At 36.2% G+C, this 24,221-nt stretch overlaps 1 protein-coding gene across 12 annotated transcripts in view; it reads left to right on the top strand.

The window, feature by feature from the left end:
* Positions 1-24,221, top strand: part of LOC120637602 (neuropathy target esterase sws) — a 49,497-nt gene that overhangs the window by 552 nt on the left and 24,724 nt on the right. For 5 of the 12 annotated variants that reach the window (XM_039909478.1, XM_039909475.1, XM_039909477.1 and 2 more), the window contains exons 2-13: positions 5,232-5,313; positions 7,806-8,014; positions 9,964-10,150; positions 13,923-14,068; positions 15,074-15,202; positions 15,707-15,787; positions 17,377-17,499; positions 18,303-18,407; positions 19,631-19,723; positions 20,730-20,861; positions 22,623-22,719; positions 23,425-23,633. In XM_039909478.1, the coding sequence (XP_039765412.1) occupies positions 5,232-5,313; positions 7,806-8,014; positions 9,964-10,150; positions 13,923-14,068; positions 15,074-15,202; positions 15,707-15,787; positions 17,377-17,499; positions 18,303-18,407; positions 19,631-19,723; positions 20,730-20,861; positions 22,623-22,719; positions 23,425-23,633 (1,593 nt within the window). Of the gene's footprint in view, positions 1-5,231; positions 5,314-7,805; positions 8,015-9,963; positions 10,151-13,922; positions 14,069-15,073; positions 15,203-15,706; positions 15,788-17,376; positions 17,500-18,302; positions 18,408-19,630; positions 19,724-20,729; positions 20,862-21,660; positions 21,700-22,622; positions 22,720-23,424; positions 23,634-24,221 lie in introns of all 12 variants that reach the window. The other 7 variants (XM_039909472.1, XM_039909476.1, XM_039909471.1 and 4 more) reach the window with 4 other exon arrangements.

Genomic DNA, 24,221 nt, shown 5'->3' with positions numbered 1-24,221 from the left:
TTAAAGTCAAAGTGAAATATTTCTTTATTCACATAGGTACACTAAAACACAAGAACTGCTTTTCCAATTTGGCCAATTTAGGTCTTCAAATATTTGTGGGAGTTTAAGGACCGTAAAAAGGTGAACAAAAATACTAAAAACAACAATAATTCTTTTGTATGTGTGTTTGTCACCTAACTCCTCCTAAACATTTATTCTGTGGGACTACTGTGCTGCTTCTCTGGGCAGGACCATGTCTGCCGAGTCCACAAGTAAGTTATAAAAATAATTATGAATATTCCAAAAAAGCTGTTGAATAAAAAATTTAATACAATACTATAGGGTTTTATAAAAATATTTACTTACTTACTGTTTACTGTATTAAAAGCCCATATAATAACTTATATGGGCTTGTAATGTGGGCCTTTCATATAGCACCATCCCAATTCTAGAATTGACTATGAGTAACCATTTGAATTGATAAACTCAGCATTTTGAATCTGCTAAAAACTGAAAGTAGACTGTTACAGCGCAGACTGTGCAATAAAAATGTTACAACAGTAACTGTGGTAATTTAAAATAGCGCAATAATAATAATCCTTAAAACTTTCTATTGGTAACCCTGATAATTTTCTGTTTATTGCGGTATCTGTTTATTTCTTTTTCAAATTTAAAATTAGAATGTTAGTAAAACTTTTTTTATGGGTAATGGAAGAAGATAATTACAAAAATTTAACTGACTTTACCAATCTACTGCATCTGCCTTGCATTTCCTACCTAGAACAATGATCAGATTCAATATGTGCTTGTGTGTTAATCTAACACATATTAATTATGAACGTAAATAAACAATAGCTGTATGTAGAAATTATGATACTATGCTAACTGAATTCTGTTTAAATGTTATGTTTATCATTATTAATGGCAGTATAAGTATTTGTAGCAAATATTACGCTTTAAACTTATTTACATAGGGGTTATAATTAAAATATTTTGTTTTTGTTTGATGAGTCATGTAACCAATTGCTTGAGTAGTAACATTGTCATAAACCTATAACATACCTTCGCTGTTATATTGCAACAGAGCAAGATTATAACATTTTAGCAATCATAAAATTTAATAATGCCTGGGGCATATGATATCGCGAATTTCTTAACTCAATAAAAGAAATTAATCTACTTCCAGTGTTGGTTACTGTATTGTTTGACCTTATGGCTTTATTTCAAATCTGGCTATAAAACTCCCTTAGTAATCTTCTGGTTAAAATTCAAATTCATTTATTTCAATTAGGTCTTATTAGCACTTTAGAAAAATCTTGTCCAGTCTGTTAGTAGTGACTGGTTCAGAAGTCACATTCTGTTGGAAAGAACTCGACAAAAAATTCAGTAGTTGCTCTCCTCTAATATGACCGTTAACAATTATTATTATTTTACTAAGAGATGAAAGCAGAGCATCCTGCTTCCAAACATCCTTGAAATGACATTAAGAATTTTATTTTATGTATAGGATGAGAAAGCAGTGATAACCCAGTGGGAGGACTCAGTGGCGTGCACTTCATACATGCACAAAAGCACTGCCTACCCTAAAATTGATATATAACTCGTATAGGAGGAGGATTTATTTTTGCCATTTTTTTGCATTGATCTTCCTGCTGTATGCATACCCTGGTAAATAACTCAGTGCACGCCACTGGTAGGACTTGGACTTCGAATGGCGTCGAGTTCGAATCCCAGCACAGACCTCTAACCTTTCTGAGTTAAGTGCGTTTTAAGCAATTAAAATATCACTTGTTTTAATGGTGAAGGAAAACATCGTGAGGAAACCATAATGTTCTTAAAAGAAGTTCACCAATCCGCACTCGGCCAGCCTGGTGTATTACGGTCTTAACCCCTTCTCATTGTGTCAGGAGACCCGTGCCATGATCACAAACAGAATATTAGTGTTAAAGACTAACTAACTAACCTTTATACAATATGAAAATTAAAAAATAATGTTTAAAGTGGCCTTGATGTAAATGCCAAGAAAGAATACCGTAGTTATTAGTGCAGAAAATCCATTTTGTTTTTGTTTTTGGAATGTACAAGTGAATACTAGTGTAACATGAAAACTTTGGCTATGACCCTGGCTTCTCTTTTGGGGGGCCATGTACGATCTTTGGCAGGAGGACCTTGTTAAGCAATTCATACATGCCTAAGAATCCTATATAGCATCATATCAACCCATTACCAGCTCACTAAAGGGCATGTGTGTCCTCCCACAATGAGAAGGGTTTAAGGCCGTAGTCCACCACGCTGGCACAGTGCAGAATGGTGGACTCCACACACCTTTTAGAACATTATGTAGAACTCTCAGAATGCAGCTTTCCGCACGATGTTTTCCTTGATCGTTGAGGCAAGTGATATTTTAATTCCTTAAAACGCGCATGATTTAGAAAACTTAGAGGTTCACCTTCCCCTTCCCAACCCTTCAGAAATGGAGGCTTGCTCTAAAAACCAGCGGCCTACGCATTAGTCGAAGTAAAACAGAGAGAGCACCTTCAATGTAAATTTAGCGATAGTCAATCATCCGGTGCGGCAATCATGCTAGATGCACAACCACTACCGAAAGTCCAAAAATTTAAGTACCTGGGGTCTATGTTAACAACAACAGCAACAGTAGACGAAGATGTGACACACAGAGTGAACACCGCATGGCTACGGTGGCGAGCATTATCTGGAGTCCTCTGTGATAACAGAATGCCCTTAAAGACCAAGGGAAAGGTGTATAAAACCGCGGTTCGCCCTGCTTTGTTGTTACGGCGCGGAGTGCTGGGCGACAAAAAGGACGCATGAGCAAAAACTGCACGTTAACGAGATGAAGATGTTGAGATGGGCAGCAGGTGTAACAAGACTCGATAAAGTGCGTAGTGAAGATCCTACCTACTGGGCTGTCACCGCTTCCGAGGTGACACTATAACAGGTGTTAATAGGATAGCTACGTAGTAGGTAGTTAGGTGATAATACATTGAGGTTGCTGACCTTTATCGCGAGGTCAGCTGTTGCTATTTATATCCGTAATTCAACATTTTCGTATTAAATTACAAATTTATATGATTTAGTTGATCGCAAAACTAGGTTTTATAATTATAATACATAGATACATTTAGTTATTGACTAACTCCTCGCGCAGCGTTCAGCGCTGTTTTTAAGTAGGAGGTTCTAGGTTCGATCGGCAATTTGGGAATTTATAATTCCTGAATTTCCTCTGGTGCGGCTGTAATAAAAAAAAAAATATTTAGCGGTTGAAATATAATTATGAAATATAACATTTAAACTATTAGGCACATTGGAAATAGGCAGGCTGCTCATAGAAAAAATGTGATAAAGTTATTGTTTAAATTGCAAATAGTCATTTACGCTGTAAAATGTTTTGGAGCTAAGCCATTTATATAATTTTCTCTTCAATGGCGCCAGTGGCGTGCATAAAGGATGTGTACAGGGTATATAATATAAAATGAAGAACATCTCTAGTACGAGTTATAAATACTTAAGGGTAGCCTTTTTATAACTATTACAATGTCTATCCTTAAGTTTTTTACAACTCGTTCATTTTCTTATTTTTTTATTATCTGCATACCCTGTGCATACCCTCTATGCACGCCACTGAATGGCGCGAATGGAAATTAATGACTTTATGTTTTTTTGGTATTTTATTAACTATGTGAAAACACGCCCCAGTAAAGTGTTCCATACACAGCACTGTTCTAGGATGGTGTATTAGGACCAACCTATTTGGATTTCTTTTTCTTGTTTTGTAGGGCTGTGAGTTTAAAGTAAATGCCAGTGTTTCAGATTGTCGCTAGCTTAAAACAATAAGAGATTAACAAATACTGATTTAAAAGATAGTCACAGACTGACTGGCCGTTTTTGGAACTAATATAATAAGTAGCTAGAAAGTAAGAAATTAGTACATATATAGATATTAACTAGTTTTATGCAATTGGATTATTTCAATAATTAATAAAACCCTTCACGATACCCCGTCTAAAACTGTTGATTCTAGAATACTAAGGAAAGTCATGTCAAGATGTAATAACATGGTTGAATGTAGGTACGGTTGCGAGACCCGATCTCGAACCATTGATTATATGTTTATTGTTAGTTATTTTATTTAGTATAAGATCGATAACTGAATAAAACTTATAAATGTAAATAGGTATAATAGACTAGATGTGCACTGCGGCTTCGCCCGCGTAATTTTGGGAGGCAGCGTACTGCTACATAGTCTACACTTATAGTCATTTAATATGAGATTTTTAGATTTTTTCACAAACATTTTTTTATCTTACGTCATTTTTTTTTTTTAATGAAAAGTATACTAAGTATGTTATTTTTAATACCTCCATGAATATGTATAAAAAGTTTCATAAAGATCGGCCTAGTTGTTTTCGCGTGAAAGGGTAACAAACAAACATACATTCACATTTATAATATTAAGTAGGGATTATAACACCGTGTTTATAAATAGTCTAATATGTATGCACTAATAACAAGCTGTTATTACTATATAGGGGATAGGTATCTACAGTCAAAGGCTTATTTGTTTATGAAATTGATTGGTTGTTGTGGCCTTACTAGTGGTGATCTCAGATTGGACCCCAAGCTTGATAGACCCCCGTAGTCGACCTGTATATTAAACTCCCATATATATAGTATCATCACCATCATCAATATATATATTCCTATAACTTCCCACTGCTGGACTAAAAGCCTCTCCCAAGGGGTGTTGACAATTGTATTCCAAACTGCTGTCACCATACGTTGCACCTGGCATGCCTAATATACAACGTGTAACGGAATTACGAAAAACTCTTGAAGGGTGCATAAGTATATTTCATAAGGAATCACCCTGTAAAAACATTGAATTAAAAGAAGCATTTTTATGTTTCCATACAAACAAATTCAAAACATTCTAATTGTTTACTTGTTGCAACCCTATTAAAGATGAAAGACCGACACGTGCGTAGTACCTGCGCTACGCGACACGTACCTAATGAAGTGACAGGAGTCACTTGATTTTACATATGCATGTGATGATAGGGCTGTATCTGATTTCTTTAAGTAAACACTATAGAGAGCGTTTTCGGCTTCACAGATAACTCTAAGAGACAGTAAATAATGTACTTCCAAAGCCTCTGAAGGATTATTTCGGTTTTCATTTACACGTTGTATAATTTCTGTAATTTTAATATCCTTTAATTTATTTTTTACAGTTACTGTGGTCTTTCTGCGGTTGCCTTCTAGTTTCTCTATTAGTAGTTTGCTTCTACTACTATCGGCGATGTCGAACAAAAGGTAAGGATGCAAATATAGAATAATACTATCATTATCATCACCGGCATTATCGTCCCACTGCTGGACACAGGTCTCCTCTATTATAGAAGATACTTCTTTAAAGCATAGACCCACCATCTACTCTAATGCGGTTTCGTGGGTTTTAACGACTAACATCATCATCATCATGTCAACCAATGGACGTCTACTGCTGGACATAGGTCTTTTGTAGGGAGTTAGAAATAAATAAATAAATATACTACGACAATACACACACCTCCATCTAGCCCCAAAGTAAGCGTAGCTTGTGTTATGGGTACAAAGACGACTGATGAATATTTTTATGAATAATATACATAAATACTTAGAATATACATATAAACACCCAGACACTGACAAACATTCATGCTTATCACACAAACATTTTCCAGTTGTGGGAATCACACCCACGACCCTGGGTTCAGAAAGCAGGGTTGCTGCAAACTGCGCCAATCGGCTGTCTAAGAAATACAACGGTTTTGTGCCTCTTGGGTCCAGCGGTTCCGTGCAACTCGCTTGTCATCTGTCCACCTCGTGGAGGGCCTACTATCGCTGTGTTTACCGATGCAAGGTATCCCAGCATCTTAGGACCACAACGTCCATCGGTTCTACGAGCGTATTCCGCCCATTGCCACTATACCTTCGCGACTTATCACATGTTAGTAATAATGATCGGGTCACCGGTTAACACCGCCAATTTCCTAACTCGCGCTTGGTCCGACCCGGCATTCGAAGTTAACATGCTAAGAACTAGACCAACGAGGCTGTATACTACTTTAAGCAGCCCTAATATCCAACTTGAGTACAGATCATATTAAGAGTGAGAATTGTTGAGATTGAGACCTACATCGCTGCTCTTATACCAGCTGGAGGGGTTTAGGAGTTCCTTTCTTTTTCAAAGAGTTTAATCAAATCCTATGAAATATTAAAATGGGTTATATTTGATAGAAGCTGGCGTTTATTTGCGGATATCCATGATATATATATTCCCGTGCGTAGAGTGTGGGTGTGGAGTATAAGGATTGGTTAAATTATAAATTACACCATACAGAATCTCCTGCTTTTCGCAGAGTTAAGCAAATTAAGCATAATTTTCATAAATAGGTTATACTATTCTGTAAACCCTTGTCTAAAATTATGTTTGGTTCAGATTTGTACATTGCTTGAAAGAGCGGTAAAAAATAATGTTCCCTATTTTTTAGAAGTGGTTGAGAAAACCAATTTATTATAGTTGCTCTAATTATTTATCTGCCGCTAAAACTTTAATATAAATCCTTGAAAAAACTGGCCTCTATTTGTGGATGCCCGAGGTTAATAATAAATAATCTAATCTAAAATCTTCAGATCGCGACTATTAAATTTTGTAGCGCAATCCTTTTCCCCCTGTCGATAAAGATGGCTCTTCTTTTACTTTATTATTTGATTTAAAGATTTTAAATTAGAAAGATTATTAATATACGGTTAAAGAAGCCCCTCGGGGGAGCTGTATCTCATTATCATTTCTTTACCACAAAAAATAACTTTTCAGTAGCTACTAAATTTAGTAAAAAGAAGTGGTGATGGCCTAATGGTTAGAGCGGCCTACGTTTCAGTTGGACCGAGTACGATCCCAAGCACGCACCTCTTACTTTTCGGAGTTACGTGCGTTCTTTCATTGAAGCTTTTAAATTGGCACTTGTTCAATTTTGAGAGAGTTCTCCATAATGTTCTCAAGGCCGTGCGACTGAGAAGAGACTGTCCTGTACTGGGAAGATAATGGGTCGATAATGATGGTGATGAATATAAAATGAAAGTCGATAAAGCAAACGACGACACGTGGGTTCGATTCCCACAACTGGAATCATGGAAACTGGAAATGTTTCCGTGATGAATATGAATGTTTTTCAGTGTCTGGGTGTTTATCTTATTCAAAATTCATCTTAGTACCCATATACAAGCAACGCTTACTTTGGGGCTAGATGCCGCTGTGTGTAGTGTCGTAGTCTATTTATTTATTTATGTGATGTCCAACGACGTTAATCGACGTCTAAAGTTTTTTTTTAATGGCTTGCGTTTGTACCAATTGGGTACGATTTACTTCGCCAATGTCACGTGGTACCGATTCGGCGGATCGTAATGTTAAGGGAACTCTGAAACTGACACTTGACAGATGAATAAAATATAAATTCGGTTTTTGTTTAATAATCTTAAACCCATACGAAAAACGAAATCTCTGTTAATACAAATACAATGTACCGCACCTTGTGGTAAAAATCATAGACAAGTTAGGCTGTATGAGTTTGTAAGGGAAAATCGACTGGTGGAAGGTATACCTAGGAGTCTTCTTTGATTGGGTGTTACTTACTTAGGTTTAAAACGAGCATAAAATTTATATTCCTACGAGTTCCCTTAAAATTCCTCAAATAATAAAACCAATAAATACCTATAGATGAGAAAACATGATGATAAAATTTAGTGTTTTTTTTCTCATCCAGAATTGTCTGGAGGCACAGGTATCGCAGCTGCGGGCGAGCCCGCAAAACGATTTCGAAAACGAGACAAAATGCTCTTCTACGGCAGGCGAATGCTGAGGAAGGTCAAATCGATATCCAACTCGGGTCAGGGTCGAAAAAGACGAGCTGTTATGAGGTTCGCGCGGAAACTTCTGCAGCTTAAGAAGGAGTCAGCTCCCGAACAACTAAAGGTATGTATATTGTTTTAAGTTGACGAATTTAGTTATCGCCGTCAACTCACTTCTATGTTTTATTTTACATGTAATGAACGCCTCAAAAGTGCGATATATGTGCCTATTTGAATAAAGAATTATTTGACTTTGAATTATTATGTTCCTCCACCTTCTTCTAATTAGTTTGTTTACTTGAACGCAATGATTTAAAAAACTACTGTCTGATTTGAAAATTTCTTCCAATTTTGGATAGCCCATTTATCGAGGAAGACACGCTAAGATCAATAGGAGCATAGCACCAATGAAGAATGTTTTAAAAGTATTACCAAGTTGTTCCCTTGTAAGGGTCCAAAAAAAAGTCTTTTAAGGACTGATACGGACGAAGTCGCGAATTATTGCCTGAGAAAATTTCCCCTGCAATGTTAGCGTGATCCCAACTGAAGGGCATCTTTCTTTTGTTGGGGTTATTCTAGACAACTAATTGCTAGGTGCTAGGATTCGATTGAATAAGAATACCTTTATGTTGCGCCACGAGATAATGATCTGTTACTCATATTTTTAGTAAAGTTAAAGACTGGTAGACATGATTGTTGTGGCGAGCCTACCTGACGACTCTTGTAAGAAGGGTAGTCAGATTCTGCCAGTGACATCCAACTTGACTTCTCGTACCTCCGCGGTCCTGTCGTGACCACGATCCATGCAACTGGGTCGAAATATCGATAAAGCCCATGTTATCGTTGTATGTTGAACTATTTTAAGAAATGTTGATTAACCGCGAAAATCTTAGTTAGTCTCTCTTCAATACGAATTTCCATAACACACTTCCAATGGCAGGTCAATCGTAGTCCAGAATCGTAGTGTACAGTAGTTCTTATGTACACATCAAAAGTGCCACCTATGGGCCACCTACTTGAACAAAGATATTTTTGACTTTGACTTTGTAGTCGTACCAGAGTGGTCACTAGGTTTCACAATTGATCACACGTTTGCTGAGAAATAATTATTATGTTTATTTTATATTTATATATAACGATTATTTATTTAAATTGTCTATGTATTTGTATACAATTTACATTTTTGGTATTTATGTATACCTATATTAAAACACTCTTTGCACTTCCGTTCTCTTTGTAAGTTCTCGCTGTAAGTCATTTCTTCAAAGGTTGCCTGTAAGAGATTGCTTACAACAATAAGGCCGCCTTAGAATGTCTACATTGTTTACTGTATACTCCTTAATGTTTCTTTTCCTGTGTCCTGTTTACGTGCAATAAAGTGTTTCTTCTTCTTCTTATTTTTATAAATAGCAATAATTGATGGACCAAGCAGATGGCGCACCATATGGTCAGTGGCCTATAAAAGATCAACACTTCTATCGTGCCTATTGATGCCTATCGATGTTTAGCCTCATGTGGCCTATAATATCCAGCTCTCATCAGATAGAAAAATTATTATATATTTATTTTTTCATTGTAAACTGTAAAATGATGTTGAAAAAGAGCAATCTGCTGAGTTTCTTGCCGGCTCTTCTCGGTGGAATCTGCCTTCCGAACCAGTGGTAGAGTCACTACAAACAGACTGACTTGACGTTTCAAAAGTGCTTGTAAGCTGGGCCTACTTGAAATAAATGCATTTTGAACCTTCTATATATGTAAAAGAAAGTTGTGTTAGTTACACCATTTATAACTAAAGAACGGCTGGACCAATTTTTATGATATTTGATTTTTTGGATTTCTCTTAGAACGGAATGGGATGATAAGAATTAAAATATAACATTCATAAAAAATAAAATAGATCGCGGTACGAAGTTCGCCGCGACAGCTAGTTCTTAATAACACCGGCAACCACGACCTTCCGCCTGCAACACAGGATTGCAACGATGCGACAAAAGCGAGCATGGCGATAATACTTCCTCGGATGAGTTCTGATCAGGACAGGGAGAAGGGTGAATCATAAACTGCTGCTTCCAGGTGCTGGAACCACCAGCGGAATATCTCGAGGAGGATTTGACGAGCGACGACCGTGTCCCCCCGGACGCGCTGTACATGCTGCACAGCATCCGAGTGTTTGGCCACTTCGAGAAGCCGGTCTTCCTGATGCTGTGCAAGCATACGGAAATTCTCAATTTGCCAGCTGGATCCTTTCTCTTCAAAGTGGGTAAGTATTTTTGAGTTACTTTTTGGGGTAGGAGTACTGACCTTAACCACGAAGTAGGTACTGACCTCTGAAACGGAATTTTGCGAAAAAAATTAAATAATAAATATACTAAGGCTGCATCATCATTTACCATCAGGTGTGATTGCAGTCAAGCACTTGTCTATATATTTAAAAAAAAAAAAAATACTACGGCAATACACACATCGCCATCTAGCCCCAAAGTTATGTGTACTAAGATGACTGATGATTATTTTTATTAATAATATACATTATACAGTAATATTGTTTTTTTAAAATAGAAATACATATAACCTAAAATGAAATCTAAAACGTCCTCGAAACCACCTCAGCGAGGCACAGTTCCTAAAATGCTGGCAGCATTGCCTCTTTGGATGGCCAAACTAATTCGTTGGCCAAGGTAACTGCCCGCTCTAGGATCACAGGTAGACTCGATAACCCTTTTCGATAATTCTTTGAAAAGGGCTCTTGCCTCCGGACCCCACGGTCCCAAAGTCTCTACTCCAAAAGGCAGATACATAAATACTTATAATAAATAGACAAACACCCAGACTTTAAAAAAAAATTATGTTCATCACAGAGACATTTTCCAGTTATTTTAATCGAACCCACAACCTTGGACTCAGAAAGCAGGGTCGCTGCCCACCGGCCAGTCACCATGTAAAAAAATCACCATGTAAACATATCAAATCAAAAGATGCATATTTTTTTTCCATACAACATTCAAAACATTCCAAAGTTTTTTTTTATGACAACCCTATTGAAGATAAAAGTCCGACACGCGCCTAGTACCTACGCTACGCGACGCGCATCTAATAAAGTGACAGGAGTCACTTGATTTTAATTTTGCATGTGATGTTAGGGCTGTGAAAATTTCTTTTAATTTCTTTCCAGTGAAAATTATGGCAGTGGTTTACTCTATTATCTACCTCTCAAGTCTGTAAAGTAATATTGCGGTTTTCATTTACACGTTGTATTCAAATTCAAATTCAAATTCAAATTCATTTATTTCAAGTAGGCCTACTTTATAAGCACTTTTGAAACGTCAAGTATGCATGTTTGTGTGACTCTACCACCGGTTCGGAAAGCAGATTCTACCGAGAAGAGCCGGCAAGAAACTCAGTAGTTTTAGTAGTTTTAGTTAGCTCTTTTCCAACATCAACATTTACAATCATTTTGCTATCTTGCGGGAGATGAGAGCGAGGCTGGCTGCTTCCATTCTACCTTGTCATTGAGGAATTCATCAAATGTATAGTAACCTCGCTGTACTAGATGCGTTTTTACACATTTTTTAAATGTATGCATTGGTAGGTCAAGAATTTCCTTAGGAATCATGTTGTAAAAGCGTATACTCAACCCCACAAAGGAGTTCTGCACCTTTCGCAGACGATATGCAGATATCACTAATTTATGACCGTTTCTGGTAAGTCGATTGTTAATTTCAGCTTTTGATTTATAAAGAGTAATATTTTGCCTCACAAATACTATATTATTATAAATGTATTGCGAAGCTACTGTAAGAATACCTATTTGTTTAAATTTTTCACGAAGCGATTCGCGTGATCCAAGTTTATATATTGATCGTACGGCTCTTTTCTGTAGTATAAATATACTTTCAATATCTGCAGCTTTTCCCCACAGCAAGATCCCATAGGACATAATACTGTGAAAGTATGCGAAATAAACAAGCCTAGCTGTTTCAACATCGGTAAGCTGTCTAATTTTCCTGATTGCATATGCAGCTGAGCTGAGTTTACTCGCTAGGCTTTCTATATGGGTACCCCACTGTAGCTTACAATCTAAGGTCACTCCTAGAAAAACAGTGGAGTTTTCTATTTCAAGTGTTTCTCCATTTATTATGATGTTTTTATCAATTTTTTTTACGTTAGGCAAAACAAATTCCAAACACTTGGTTTTTTTTGCATTTAAAAGTAAGTTATTAACAGTAAACCAGTCTGACACATGTGACAAAGCACGGTTTACGTCGTCAAAATTATCTTTGTTTCTATCAGTCTTAAAAATGAGAGATGTATCATCTGCGAACAGTACAATCTCACAAGTGCCCCTGACATGGTGTGGCAGATCATTTATATACACCAGAAACAATAAGGGACCCAAAATTGAGCCTTGTGGGACACCCATTAAGGCAGATGATCCCTTAGACTTTATGTCTTTTACGCATACCCTTTGAACTCTATCACTTAGATAAGAGGCAATTAAATTGAGTGCAACGTTTTTGATGCCATAGTGGCTTAGTTTTAATAACAACGTTTTGTGTTCAACGCAATCGAATGCTTTGGACAGATCACAGAAAACACCAATGGCATTCTGCGAACGTTCCCAGGCATCGTAAATATGCTTTATGAGTCTTGCGCCTGCATCCGTTGTACTACGACCTTTAGTGAAGCCGTACTGCTCCGGATGAAGTAAGTTATTTACATTAAAATGATTTAAAAGTTGATAAAGTATAATTTTTTCAAAGACCTTACTAAGAGTTGGCAAGATTGAAATAGGCCTGTAATTGTTAAAATCATTTTTATGACCGGATTTAAAAAGGGGTATTAATTTACTACATTTCATTAGGTTCGGAAAAATACCCATATCAACACATTCATTAAAAATTACAGCTAGATAAGGGGCAATAACGTCAATAATGTTAGAAATGACCATCACCGACATACCCCACAGATCACCGGTTTTTTTCAACTTTAATAACCTGAAATTCTTTACAATATCTATTGCAGATATATGTTTAAAATTAAATAAAACATTGCACTCTTTAACATTATCTCTCAATATACGCTGAGCTGCTATTGGTGAAGAGCTTAGAGAATCTGTTAACAAAATGGGAACATTCTGAAAGAAGTTTTCGAAAGTATTAGCAACCTCCCTGTCAGACGTCACTTTATTGTTATCAACAATAAGTTCAAAATCCACATCACGAGATTTAGTTTTTCCTGACTCGTAATTAATTATTTTCCAGGTTGTTTGTATTTTGTTATCAGATTTCATTATACTATATTTAATGTGTAGCGATTTCGCATTAGTGCAAACATTCTTAAATATTTTAGAGTATTTTTTTACGTGTTCTACGAAAGTTGGAGTATGATTAAATTGTTTTTCATCATACAGCTCATACAACTTCTCCCTACTTTTATATATACCTACAGTAGCCCAGTCACTAAATTTTGATTTATTACTGACGTTGATGTGCTTAAAGTTGAATACTCTATTAAATTCGTTGTTTATAGTATTAAATAGTGCACTATAAAGACTGTCCGGATGAAAATGTTCGCACGCAATACCAGGGATTTTCGCAGTAATTTCACGTTTGAATCGCATTAATTTAGTCTTAGTTATTGGCCTACACTTTATAATTCGTCTGCTTTTATTGATAGTATTTAAAACAGTAATAAGTTGACCACAATGATCTGACCTTAAATTATTAATTATTCTTTTATCTAAAATGTCACAATTGAAAAAAATATTATCTAAGCAGGATGCTGAAGTTGCAGTTACTCTAGTAGGTTCACTAAAAGTGTGACACAAATTAAACATTTAAATAAGTTAAGCAATCTAGCAGTTATTGCATTTTCTAGTAAAATGTCGACATATATGTCGAGTATATTTGTTTAACTTATCTCCAAAAAGCAATCTCCACAAGGCAACCATGTTTTATTGTCTTATTAGGACCGCGCGGACATTTAACGACTTTCGATATAAATCTTAATCGCAAACTTTCATTATGTTGCAGGCGATACGGACGAAAACGTGTACGTGGTGCAGAACGGTCGCGTTAACGTTTACATCACAAACCAAGATGGCACGAGTTTGTCCTTGAAAATTGTGCGCGCCGGAGAAAGCGTCACTTCTCTGCTCAGTTTCACTGATGTTTTGACTGTGAGTTTACACGCAGATTTCATTTCGCGTTTCTTTTTTGCAGTTTCATGTATTCATCAAATCTACCCATTACCCGCTTTAAAAGACACTGGTATCCACCCAAAATGAGAAGGGGTTAAGGTCGTAGTACACCACGCTGGCCCAGTGCGGATTGGTGGTCTCCACACAACTGAACTCTCAGGCACGTAGGTTTCCTCTCGATGTTTTCCTACACCGTAAATTTATGCCTGTGTAGGAATCATCATCATATCAACCGATAGACGTTCACTGCTGGACATAGGTCTTAGGAGTTCCGCGGTTCTGCGCCGCTTGGATCTAGCGGCTACCTGCGACGCGCTTAATGTCGTCTGTCCACCTCGTTGGGGGCCGACCAACGCTGCGCTTACCAGTTCGGGGCTGCCATTCCAGCACCTTGGGACCCCAACGCCCATCCTTTCTCCGAACTATGTGCCCGGCCCATTGGCCACTTCAGCTTCGCGACTCGTTGAGCTATGTCGGTAACTCTGGTTCTTCTACGAATCTCCACACTTCTGATTTGATCGCGTAGAGATACATAGCTCCATCTCCAACGCCCGCTAAGTGACTCTGAGCCTTCTTATGAGGCCCGTGGCTTCTTTTATTTGCCGTCACTTACTTGGGCATTGCCTTTTCCTTCGTTAGTGAAAACGGGCATAAGTTTTTTTTGCACCTCGTTTAATTTCTACACTGGAAAAAGTAAATCGAAACTGCAACGTTTCCTAATAGATGACGCAACAGTCGCTATAAGACTGATGTGAAAGGCATATACTAATTTCGGCATCGACGGTAGGAGAGCCGTAGCTTAATTGAAGAAAGCGCTCAGGCCGCGATTGCCAGAGAGTCGCAGGTTCAAATCCTGTCGTTTCCGAAATTTTTTTTATATGCATTTTTAATTAATAAAATTCCTACACTGGTCGAAGACCCTGTGTAACGACACTTCTCTTACGTTTAATATATATTTAATGTAAACTAAATGCTTCTTTCTAGGGTCATTCTCAACCATACAAAACAGTGAACGCAAAAGCCCTGGAGGACTCCCAAGTTATAAAGTTACCGATGCGAGCCTTCCAGGAAGTTTTCAAAGAATATCCAGACATATTTGTTCGAGTAATACAGGTATGAAGACCTTTATACAACGTGTAAACTAATTACGAAATATTGTTAAAGGGTGCATTAGGATATTTCACAAGGAATCATCCTGTAAAAATATCAAATTATAAGAAGCGTATTTATGTTTACATACAAACTAATTCAAAACATTCTAAGTGTTTACGTTTGACAACCCTATTTAATATAAAAGACCGACACGCGCATAGTACCTACGCTACGCGATGCGTACCTAGTAAAGTGACAGGAGTCACTTGATTTTAATTTTGCACGTGATGTTAGGGCTATATCTAATTACTTTCAGTAAAAACTTTGGCAGTGTTTTACTTAGAGACAGTAAATAATGTACTTCTAAAACATGTGAAGTAATATTTCGGTTTTAATTTACACATTGTATACTTTTTTGACAGATCATTAATGAAGAGGTCATGTATTCAAAAGTTGGAAGAGTTTTTTTAGTACCCAGTTGGTACAGCAACACGTTACAAAATCATATCGTATCTTTCCTTACAGATTATAATGGTGCGTCTGCAAAGAGTTACGTTCACAGCACTGCATCAGTATCTTGGTTTAAGCGCTGAATTGGTTAATCCAGTAAGTATTCAAAAGCCAGCGAAACAACGAACAGAAAAAAAGAGATAAAGTAGCAAAATATTAAAAAATATAAAATAATTAGTTAAAAATCTAAAAAAAACATTAAGTACAAAAAAAAGGCGGGCGGTAATTATTTGATTTTAGGATTATGGCTCTATTTAACCTCATTAATAAACCCACTTAATGATAGAAAATTAATATATTATAATGTATTATGAAAATTAAGCTTAATTTGCTATACACCGCGAAAAGCAGATGAATGGCAGAATCTGAATGGTTTAATTAACAATTTCTTCAATTCTATAATACTCCACACCTAGCAGATCTTCAGCATTGTACCCTCTACGAAAGTTTCGCTCCGAAACCAGAGCATCCTCAGGAGACATTGAATTTACAATAAATAATTGTTATTACATATTTTTAAATATTATTAAGTGTGTAGTATAAATATTGAAGTAATTATAAATAACACATTTCTCAACAGTTTGTGATAATAAAAGAGACCGACTTAACGTGCTCTACGGGGCACGGGCGTTGATATCGCCTATTTCCTAACTCCGGGTTAGCACTGAAAATTCTTCAATGGAAAAAACACAATTCCAAATTTTTGGTTTGATCCGGAATTCGAACCAATGACTAAAATATAGTTTTAGTTCGAAAATATAGTTTAGCATGCTGACCACTAGACCAAAGAGGCAGACCAACGAGGCGATATCACGATAGAGTACTGTAATGTTTTAATCACAGAAATAAGAACATACAGAATCTGTGTACATGTCTAAAATTGAAGTATCAAAAACCACTTCACTTTAGATTGGTTTCTCGAACAAACAGTTAGTCTACATACGATTTAGCAGTTGACAGTAATTATTTTACCTCAAATGTTCTAATCGTTTCCCATGAAATGGGAAACTGGGGAAAAAATTGTAAGCTAGCAACATTCCGTGAGTGTTAAAGTAAGAAGTGCACGGGGCGTTTTCACTGTTTTTGGACACAATGCACTGCATATTTTTTTTTTCTCTCTCTAATCTCGATGCACATATGGGAAGACACTGACCCCCAAGACACGGGATATCCTAGTTTGGGGGTCCAGAGTAATTTTAGAAAAAACAATGTACTTTTAAGCGAATACAAACTGTTATTATTATAATTATTACTAGCTGACCCGTGCAACTTCGTGGCACCAAATCGGTTATTACCGGAAAACACAAATAAAATGACATTTTCTAAAAATTAATCCTAGCTAGATCCATTTATCGCTCCCGAAACTACCTGTATACTAAATTTCATGCAAATCGTTGGAGCCGATTCCGAGATTCCAATTATATATATACAAGAATTGTAATTTTACTCTGACTGAACTCACAAAGGTAGCTTTGTGGTGCATTTGCTACTCTGATAAAGTTTAGTGTGTAGGTAGGCATCAGTATCTACGCTAGTGCATTAGGAAATTCCTGTAAACTAGTCGTAAGTTGGAAATAAATAAGAATTGCTCGTTTAAATATATATGATTATACAATAATGGCTGAATGTGGATTTTGTATGTTCTTAATTCAATGTTTATAATATTAAATTGGTTTGTAACCTAGGGCCGTGAAAAAAGGCGACCCACGACAACGGCATCTCCGGGTAAATCTGGCAAATTCGTGGTAGACTGTGGCACCTCGATGCACTCACCGCACCATAGCGAGAGAAACCTGCTGGATCACATGGTGAGTTACGGTTCTTGCTTTAGGCTGTGGCATCATCATCGTCATCATTACCGACTCATTACCGGCCCACTACAGGGCACGGGTATCCTGGCAGAATAACAAATTTTTAGCAGTAGTCCAAGTGCGGTAGACTTTACAGGCTTTTGAGAACTTAATGGAGAACTCTTAGGTTCGCAGTATTACTCACAAAGTTTACTTTTATCGTTAAATCAAGTGATGTTGAATTTTGTTAAAAGCATATAACAATTCTATTAACGATTCTCGTATCTTTAGATTCAGTGAATTGTTGAAACAACTTTCAAACATATTTAGAAATTCTGACTCGTGTTTTTAACACGAGTGAGCTCGTTTTAATTATTTTTTTAAGCAATTTTCACTCGAAATTTCTTTAGGTATATCGCACAGCCTTGAAATTTTAATTGTTAGTTAGCCAAGATCCAGAAGATCCGATTCCAGATGCGTTTCCATAGATCCAAAGAAGACTTGAATTAAAAACACGAGTCAACTCGTCTTAAATAATATTTTTAGCAATTTTCACTTGAAATTTCTTTATATCGCACAGCCTTCAGATTTTAATTGTATAGTTAGCCAAGATCCAGAAGATCCGATTCCAGATGCGTTTCCATAGATCCAAAGAAGTTAGATGATCTGATTCCAGATCCGTTTCCCAACCCGACCACAAACATATTTAGAAACCAGAACGAGCATGTATTTTTGGTAGATTTTCACTCGAAAATTAAAAATGTAAATAGATTTTATTTCGCAACTAACACGTAAAGCGTCACAGTCATATCATTTAACAGCAGGAAGGTCACCAGACCTCGTCGCCCATCCACATACAGGGCAGAAAGCCGCGACCCGATATGGTGCCCGACGTCACATCTAACACCCCACAGAATACGCCGCAGGTAAGTACTACTAATAGAGTTTTATTCTAACAATAATAATAATAATAATAAATCTTTTATTTGAGAAAAAAACAACACATAGGAATCAACCTATAGAGTACACACACAAAAACATGTCAATGAGAACATAAACAATAAAAAAAAAAGAAGGGATCTAAAAATTAGGTAACTAAATAAACTAAAACAAACAAATATAATTCTATGTTGGCAATGACATAATACTATGTAACGTTAACTGTGGTGCTGTTTCTCCCAAACAGAGTTATGCTGTAGCAGTGGTATTCTATAAAATTATTATCATCACCCGAGGCCAGTTTCCCACTGATGGGCAAAAGCCTCTGCTTCTTAGAATATGGGTGCAAATTTTAACCCCACCACGCTACTTTAAAGAATTATTTTTAATCGGGATGGGTGTAAAGGGCTTAATGATCTGTTGGGAGGCTTCGGCCGTGGCTAGTACCACCGTGCCGACAAAGACATGCCGCTAAGCGTTTTAGCGTTCCGGTATGAGGTCGCGTGTGGTGGATGGGTATCATGATATAAGCGGTTGCTGTACTTCTTTGACTATTAGTTTCACATAATATTTTATTAAAAGTATATATATATATGTTTTTTTTGTCTTATTAGTATTGTTTGTTACGATCACTTAAACACAATTGCCGAAGTAAACTTGTTCGCCAAGTGCTGTACATGCATTCGTCTTTATGTGCATTCAACTTATACTTACTTAGATAACGCGTACCGTACGCCTTCTATACGCGACTTGGCAATGTCAGCTTTGATCGTTTCGAAGAAAATAATGGAATGTTCATCAACAACTTAAAGTTACACATAATATTTTATTAATAATATAATTTTATATGTTTTCATTATATAAATTATATTATTAATAAATTGAAATTATTATGTCATTGCCAATATAGAATTATATTTGATTGTTTTTAGTTTATTTAGTTACCTAATTTTTAGATCTTTTCTTTTTTTGTTATTGTTTATGTTCTCATTGACATGTTTTTGTTTGTTACGATCACTTAAACACAATTGCCGAAGTAAACTTGTTCGCCAAATGCATTCGTCTTTATGTGCATTCAACTTATACTTACTTAGATAACGCGTACCGTACGCATTCTATACGCGGCTTGACAATGTCAGCCTTGATCGTTTCGAAGAGAATAATGAAATGTTCATCAACACCTAAACATATTTCGCTATTGTTTTTTTAGCAACAACCGGACGTCCAACCAACTTCATCATTCCAGAGATCCAAAGAAGGATCTTCTTTCAAAAAGCACAACACAGATACTATGGATGAGCAGGTATGAATTTTATTCAATAATTTTCAATAACATTTAGTATAGCTTCTGTTACTCGTTCTTGACCGTTCAGCGTGCTGGTAACTATATTGCAAAGACAAATAGTGACCTATCAACTTCTGTTTTTTTTTAATCTCGCAAGATACAAATTTTGTAAAGATCGCAGATACATGGAGCATTTCCAGAAATCACGTATGTCCCTTAAAGTTGTCATTTTCCAGAACGGGATATCACAGATGCCAACAGATAAAAAAGCTTCCCTCCACATTACATGTAATATTCCAGAAAGCAAACATTTCTTAACCCATCATAATATGATAGGTTCCTATATAAACAGTCTATGGTACTGAAATTTTTGTCGACCGATTTGCGCAGTGGGCAGCGACCCTGGTCTCTGAGTCCAAGGCCATAGGCCCGATTCCCACAACTGGACAATGTTTGTGTGGTGAAAATGAATGTTTTTCAGTTTGGGTGGGTGTTTATCTTTATATTATAAGTGTTTATGTATATTATTCATCCGTCATATTAGTACCCATAGCACAAGCTACTCTCAATTTGGGGCTAGATGGCGATGTGGGTATTGTCAAAGTAAATTTATTGTCTTAGAAAAACAATCACTTCACGGGAAACTTTACTGTCATGTTACCATGTTAATGTTGCCATACCATGAAATAGCTGGGTACCATAACTATACCAGAGCTAATAAATAAGAATGATGGTAAGAATACCCTGTACGCTTTGAAAAGTGTAAAGACGTTCATCATCATCTTATCAACCCATTACGATCCCACTACAGAGCACAATGATAAGCGGTTAAGGCCGTAGTCCACCACGCTGGCCCAGTGCAGATTGGTGAGTTAAGTTAAGTTAATTTAAGACGGGACATTACATCAACAAACATAAAAAACATATTAAATAAAAAAAACACTATTGTTTTTACTGTAAGTTGATCAATAAAAATAAACATATAATAAATAAGAATATTAATTTATTTATGTTTTTTCTACAGGCTCTTTTACAAATAGCAACGGAGGCATTTGTCAAGGAGTTGGGCCTCGAAAACGATGATCTACTTAAAGGCAATGTGCAAGTGAGAGATCTTCCTGCCGGTACTTATATCATGAAGGAGGAAAGTCATAAGGTCAGTTTCAAATCCGGAATTTAATAATTTAGTTATGCGTCTATATATCCTCACAATCTTGGTTTCTCATACTCGTCAAACCTTTTGATATATTAAATATATGAAATAGTCTTTAACAAATTACCTAGTCTCTAGGACAATAATAACAAATATACCAAAACATTATACAACGTTTAAATGAAAACCGAAATATTACTTCACATGCATTAGAGGTATATTATTTTCTGTCTCTGAGAGTTATCTAATAGTTCTTGGGTGAATTACTGCCATAGTTTTTTCTGAAAGAAATCAGGTACAGCCCTAACTATCATATGAAAACATAAAATCAAGCGACTCCTATCACTTTATTAGTGGGTACTATGCGGGTTTCGATCTTTTATCTTCAATTGGGTTGTCATATATCACTTACAATGTTTTGAGTTATTTTGTATGGATAAATAAATAGGCTTCTATGATTTAATATTTTCATGGGTTGATTCCTTATGAAATTTACTTATGCATACTTCAACATTATTTCGTAATTCGGTTACATGTTTTATATAGCAACACTTTCGCATTTATGATATTGTTTTAAATATTTTTTGTACTGAGCTTTTATTTCCCTTTTTCTGGGATTGTATATTTAATGCCAGGATAAAAAATTACCATATGTCAGTCTCTAGGATGTTTGGCCCTATTTTTGTGACATAGGTAGCGAGTAAAAATATAAACAAACAGACACTGTTTTATTATTGTATTTTTCGTTTAATTAAGGCATCCAGTTCTCTATATTAATATATTTCTTCGATTACTCCAAAAGCTATATTACAGTATCATGGGTGAACCAGAAATCGTTCAGGTAGCTATTTGTAATTTGAGTGATTTTTCCAAGAGTGGTGTGAATTATTTTTGTTTCATTGGTGTAAGTTTTAAGTTCATGTTAACATTTATTATCATGAACATTTAGATGTCTGCATTCACTGAATAATATTCGTAAAATGAGTATGTTTACATTTCATGATACCACTCTTGTTAATATCTCATTAATGTGACCATTTCAGTGACTTTAATTTCAAATTAGACCCATTTATTAGATATGGTACCGTATTCACTAACTTTTCTAATAGTTGCCAACCGATCGTCTTTTTATTTCAATTTCATTCAATACACTTTATTGTACACCAAAACATAATAAAAAGTTTAACAAGAATACAAATCAGAATTATTAGGCAGGTACAATTATAGGCGGCCTTATCGCTAACAAGCGATCTGTTCCAGGCATGTCTTCATACATAGCGTTTAATTCGACAGATACAGTTGAAAACTCCTCGCAAATTAAGGTAAGCAACTTTCAGAAAAGTTACGGAATAAGGGACTGTGCAATTTTTGATCAATAATAAAACTTAAATTTTGCTCAAGCATTCTACTGCTTTAATTTCTTGGTATTCCAAATAGTATCGAATCAGATTACTACCCTGGTAAAGTTAACATCATTTTAAAATTAATAAAAAAACCGAAATAAGATTTTATTGAGGGAAAAATAAAAAACAGAATAAAACAGGGAGTTAAATGGGTTTTTCACTAGCACGTTCGTGTGACGCAGTGAAACTGAAGCTTTAACGAATTCAAATGTTAAGGTTTAGACGGTTGCAAGTCTTAATTCCCATTCATTATCTCCTCCTTCATAACATGGACAATAAGTTATCTTCTGATTTGATAGTATTATAGAATACCTTTTCCCTTTTTGTTTCTGTAAAAAATGTATATTTAATTTTCACGCAGGACGTTGCTCTTGTGTACCTACTTTCGGGAGCTTTGCTCGTATCACAAAAAGTTGCAGAAGGCGAGGGAGAAGTCCACATGTTCACCGCTTATCCTGGTAAGATTTCCTATATTTGAACATTTATTATTTCCGGCCCACTTAAGGACACGGGTCTCCTCTCAAAAAGAGAAGGGCAATAGGCCGTTGTCCACAACGCTGGCAAAGTGTGAAGAAGAAGAAAGAAGGACCTCTTTATTGCATCTATAACATACAGGTAAAGAAACAGTAAGGAGTTTACAGTAAACAATGTAGACATGCAAAAACGGCCTTATTATATATTGCTGCAAGCAATCTTTGTAGACATAACTTACAGCAAGAGAATGGGTTGAGTGTTGTAATAAATACATAAATACCAAAATGTAAAATATCAATATAAAATATACATAATATATATAAATATATAACATACACAATATATATATAAGAAGATTTTAATACATAATTTACAAACAATAATAAAGCAACAACTCCAAATACCTTCTCTCAAAGAAAGGTAGTAGTCCTTCAGACGATTCTTAAATAAAGGAAGGGAATTACTTCTATGGATTTCAGCAGGTATATAATACATATAAATACTTATAATATACAGATAAACACCCAGACACTGAAAAACATTCATGTTCATCACACAAACATTTTCCAGTTATGGGAATCGAACCCACGACCTTGGACTCAGAAGGCAGGGTCGCTGCCCACTGCGCCACTCGGCCGATAAATATATTGTTTTAGTGTGTTATATAACAGCTATTCTCTTTCAAACAGGTGAAGTGGAAGGTGGTTTAGCCGTACTAACCGGAGAGCCTAGTTTCTTCTCAATCCGGGCTAAACACTTCTCTCGTATAGGACTCCTGTCAAAGACAACAGTATACAGCATAATGAGGGAGCGTCCCTCGGTGGTACTTCATATAGCTAACACTGTGGTGAAGAGACTCTCGCCATTTGTCAGACAAGTGGACTTCGCTTTGGATTGGGTAAGAATACTTGATATTCTAGCAAGTTGTATAACCCACCATGTTGCTTTTGCCACAGTAAATATATAAAAGCAGTATGGAACCGACGAACAAGAGTTCAAAGCGGCACACTCACACATATGCACGCACCGACAAAGCCCCAAAGTTGTTATCGCAGGATTTGGTCGCGGGTACTGGCATCTGGAAGAGCTCGATTTCACTTTTGGGGGGCCGAGTTCGAAACCCAGGACGCACCTCTAACTTTTCTAAGTCATTTGCGTAAGTAATTAAATTACTACCTGCTTCAACGGTGAAGGAAAACATGGTGAGGAAATCTGCATGCCTACATAATGTTCTCAAAGGTCTGTGGAGTCCATCAAACCGCACCAAAGGCCAGTGTGGTGGATTAGCCTTCTAGTAACCTAAAATTTTTTCATTGTGGGAGGAGACTTCTGCTCTGTAGTGGGCCGGTAATGGGTTGACGTGATGACTAGCTTTTGGGCCTCTTGTTTCGAACGTTTGTTCGTAGTTTGTATACTGCTTTAATATATTCACAGTGCTTTGGTTTCATCAGGGTATGTTAAAACAGCTTTGTCTTGTATATAAATT

The sequence above is a fragment of the Pararge aegeria genome, chromosome 4, assembly GCF_905163445.1.
Source record: "Pararge aegeria chromosome 4, ilParAegt1.1, whole genome shotgun sequence".
Classification (NCBI taxonomy): Eukaryota; Metazoa; Arthropoda; class Insecta; order Lepidoptera; family Nymphalidae; genus Pararge; species Pararge aegeria.
This window is presented reverse-complemented; position numbering and strand designations above follow the sequence as displayed.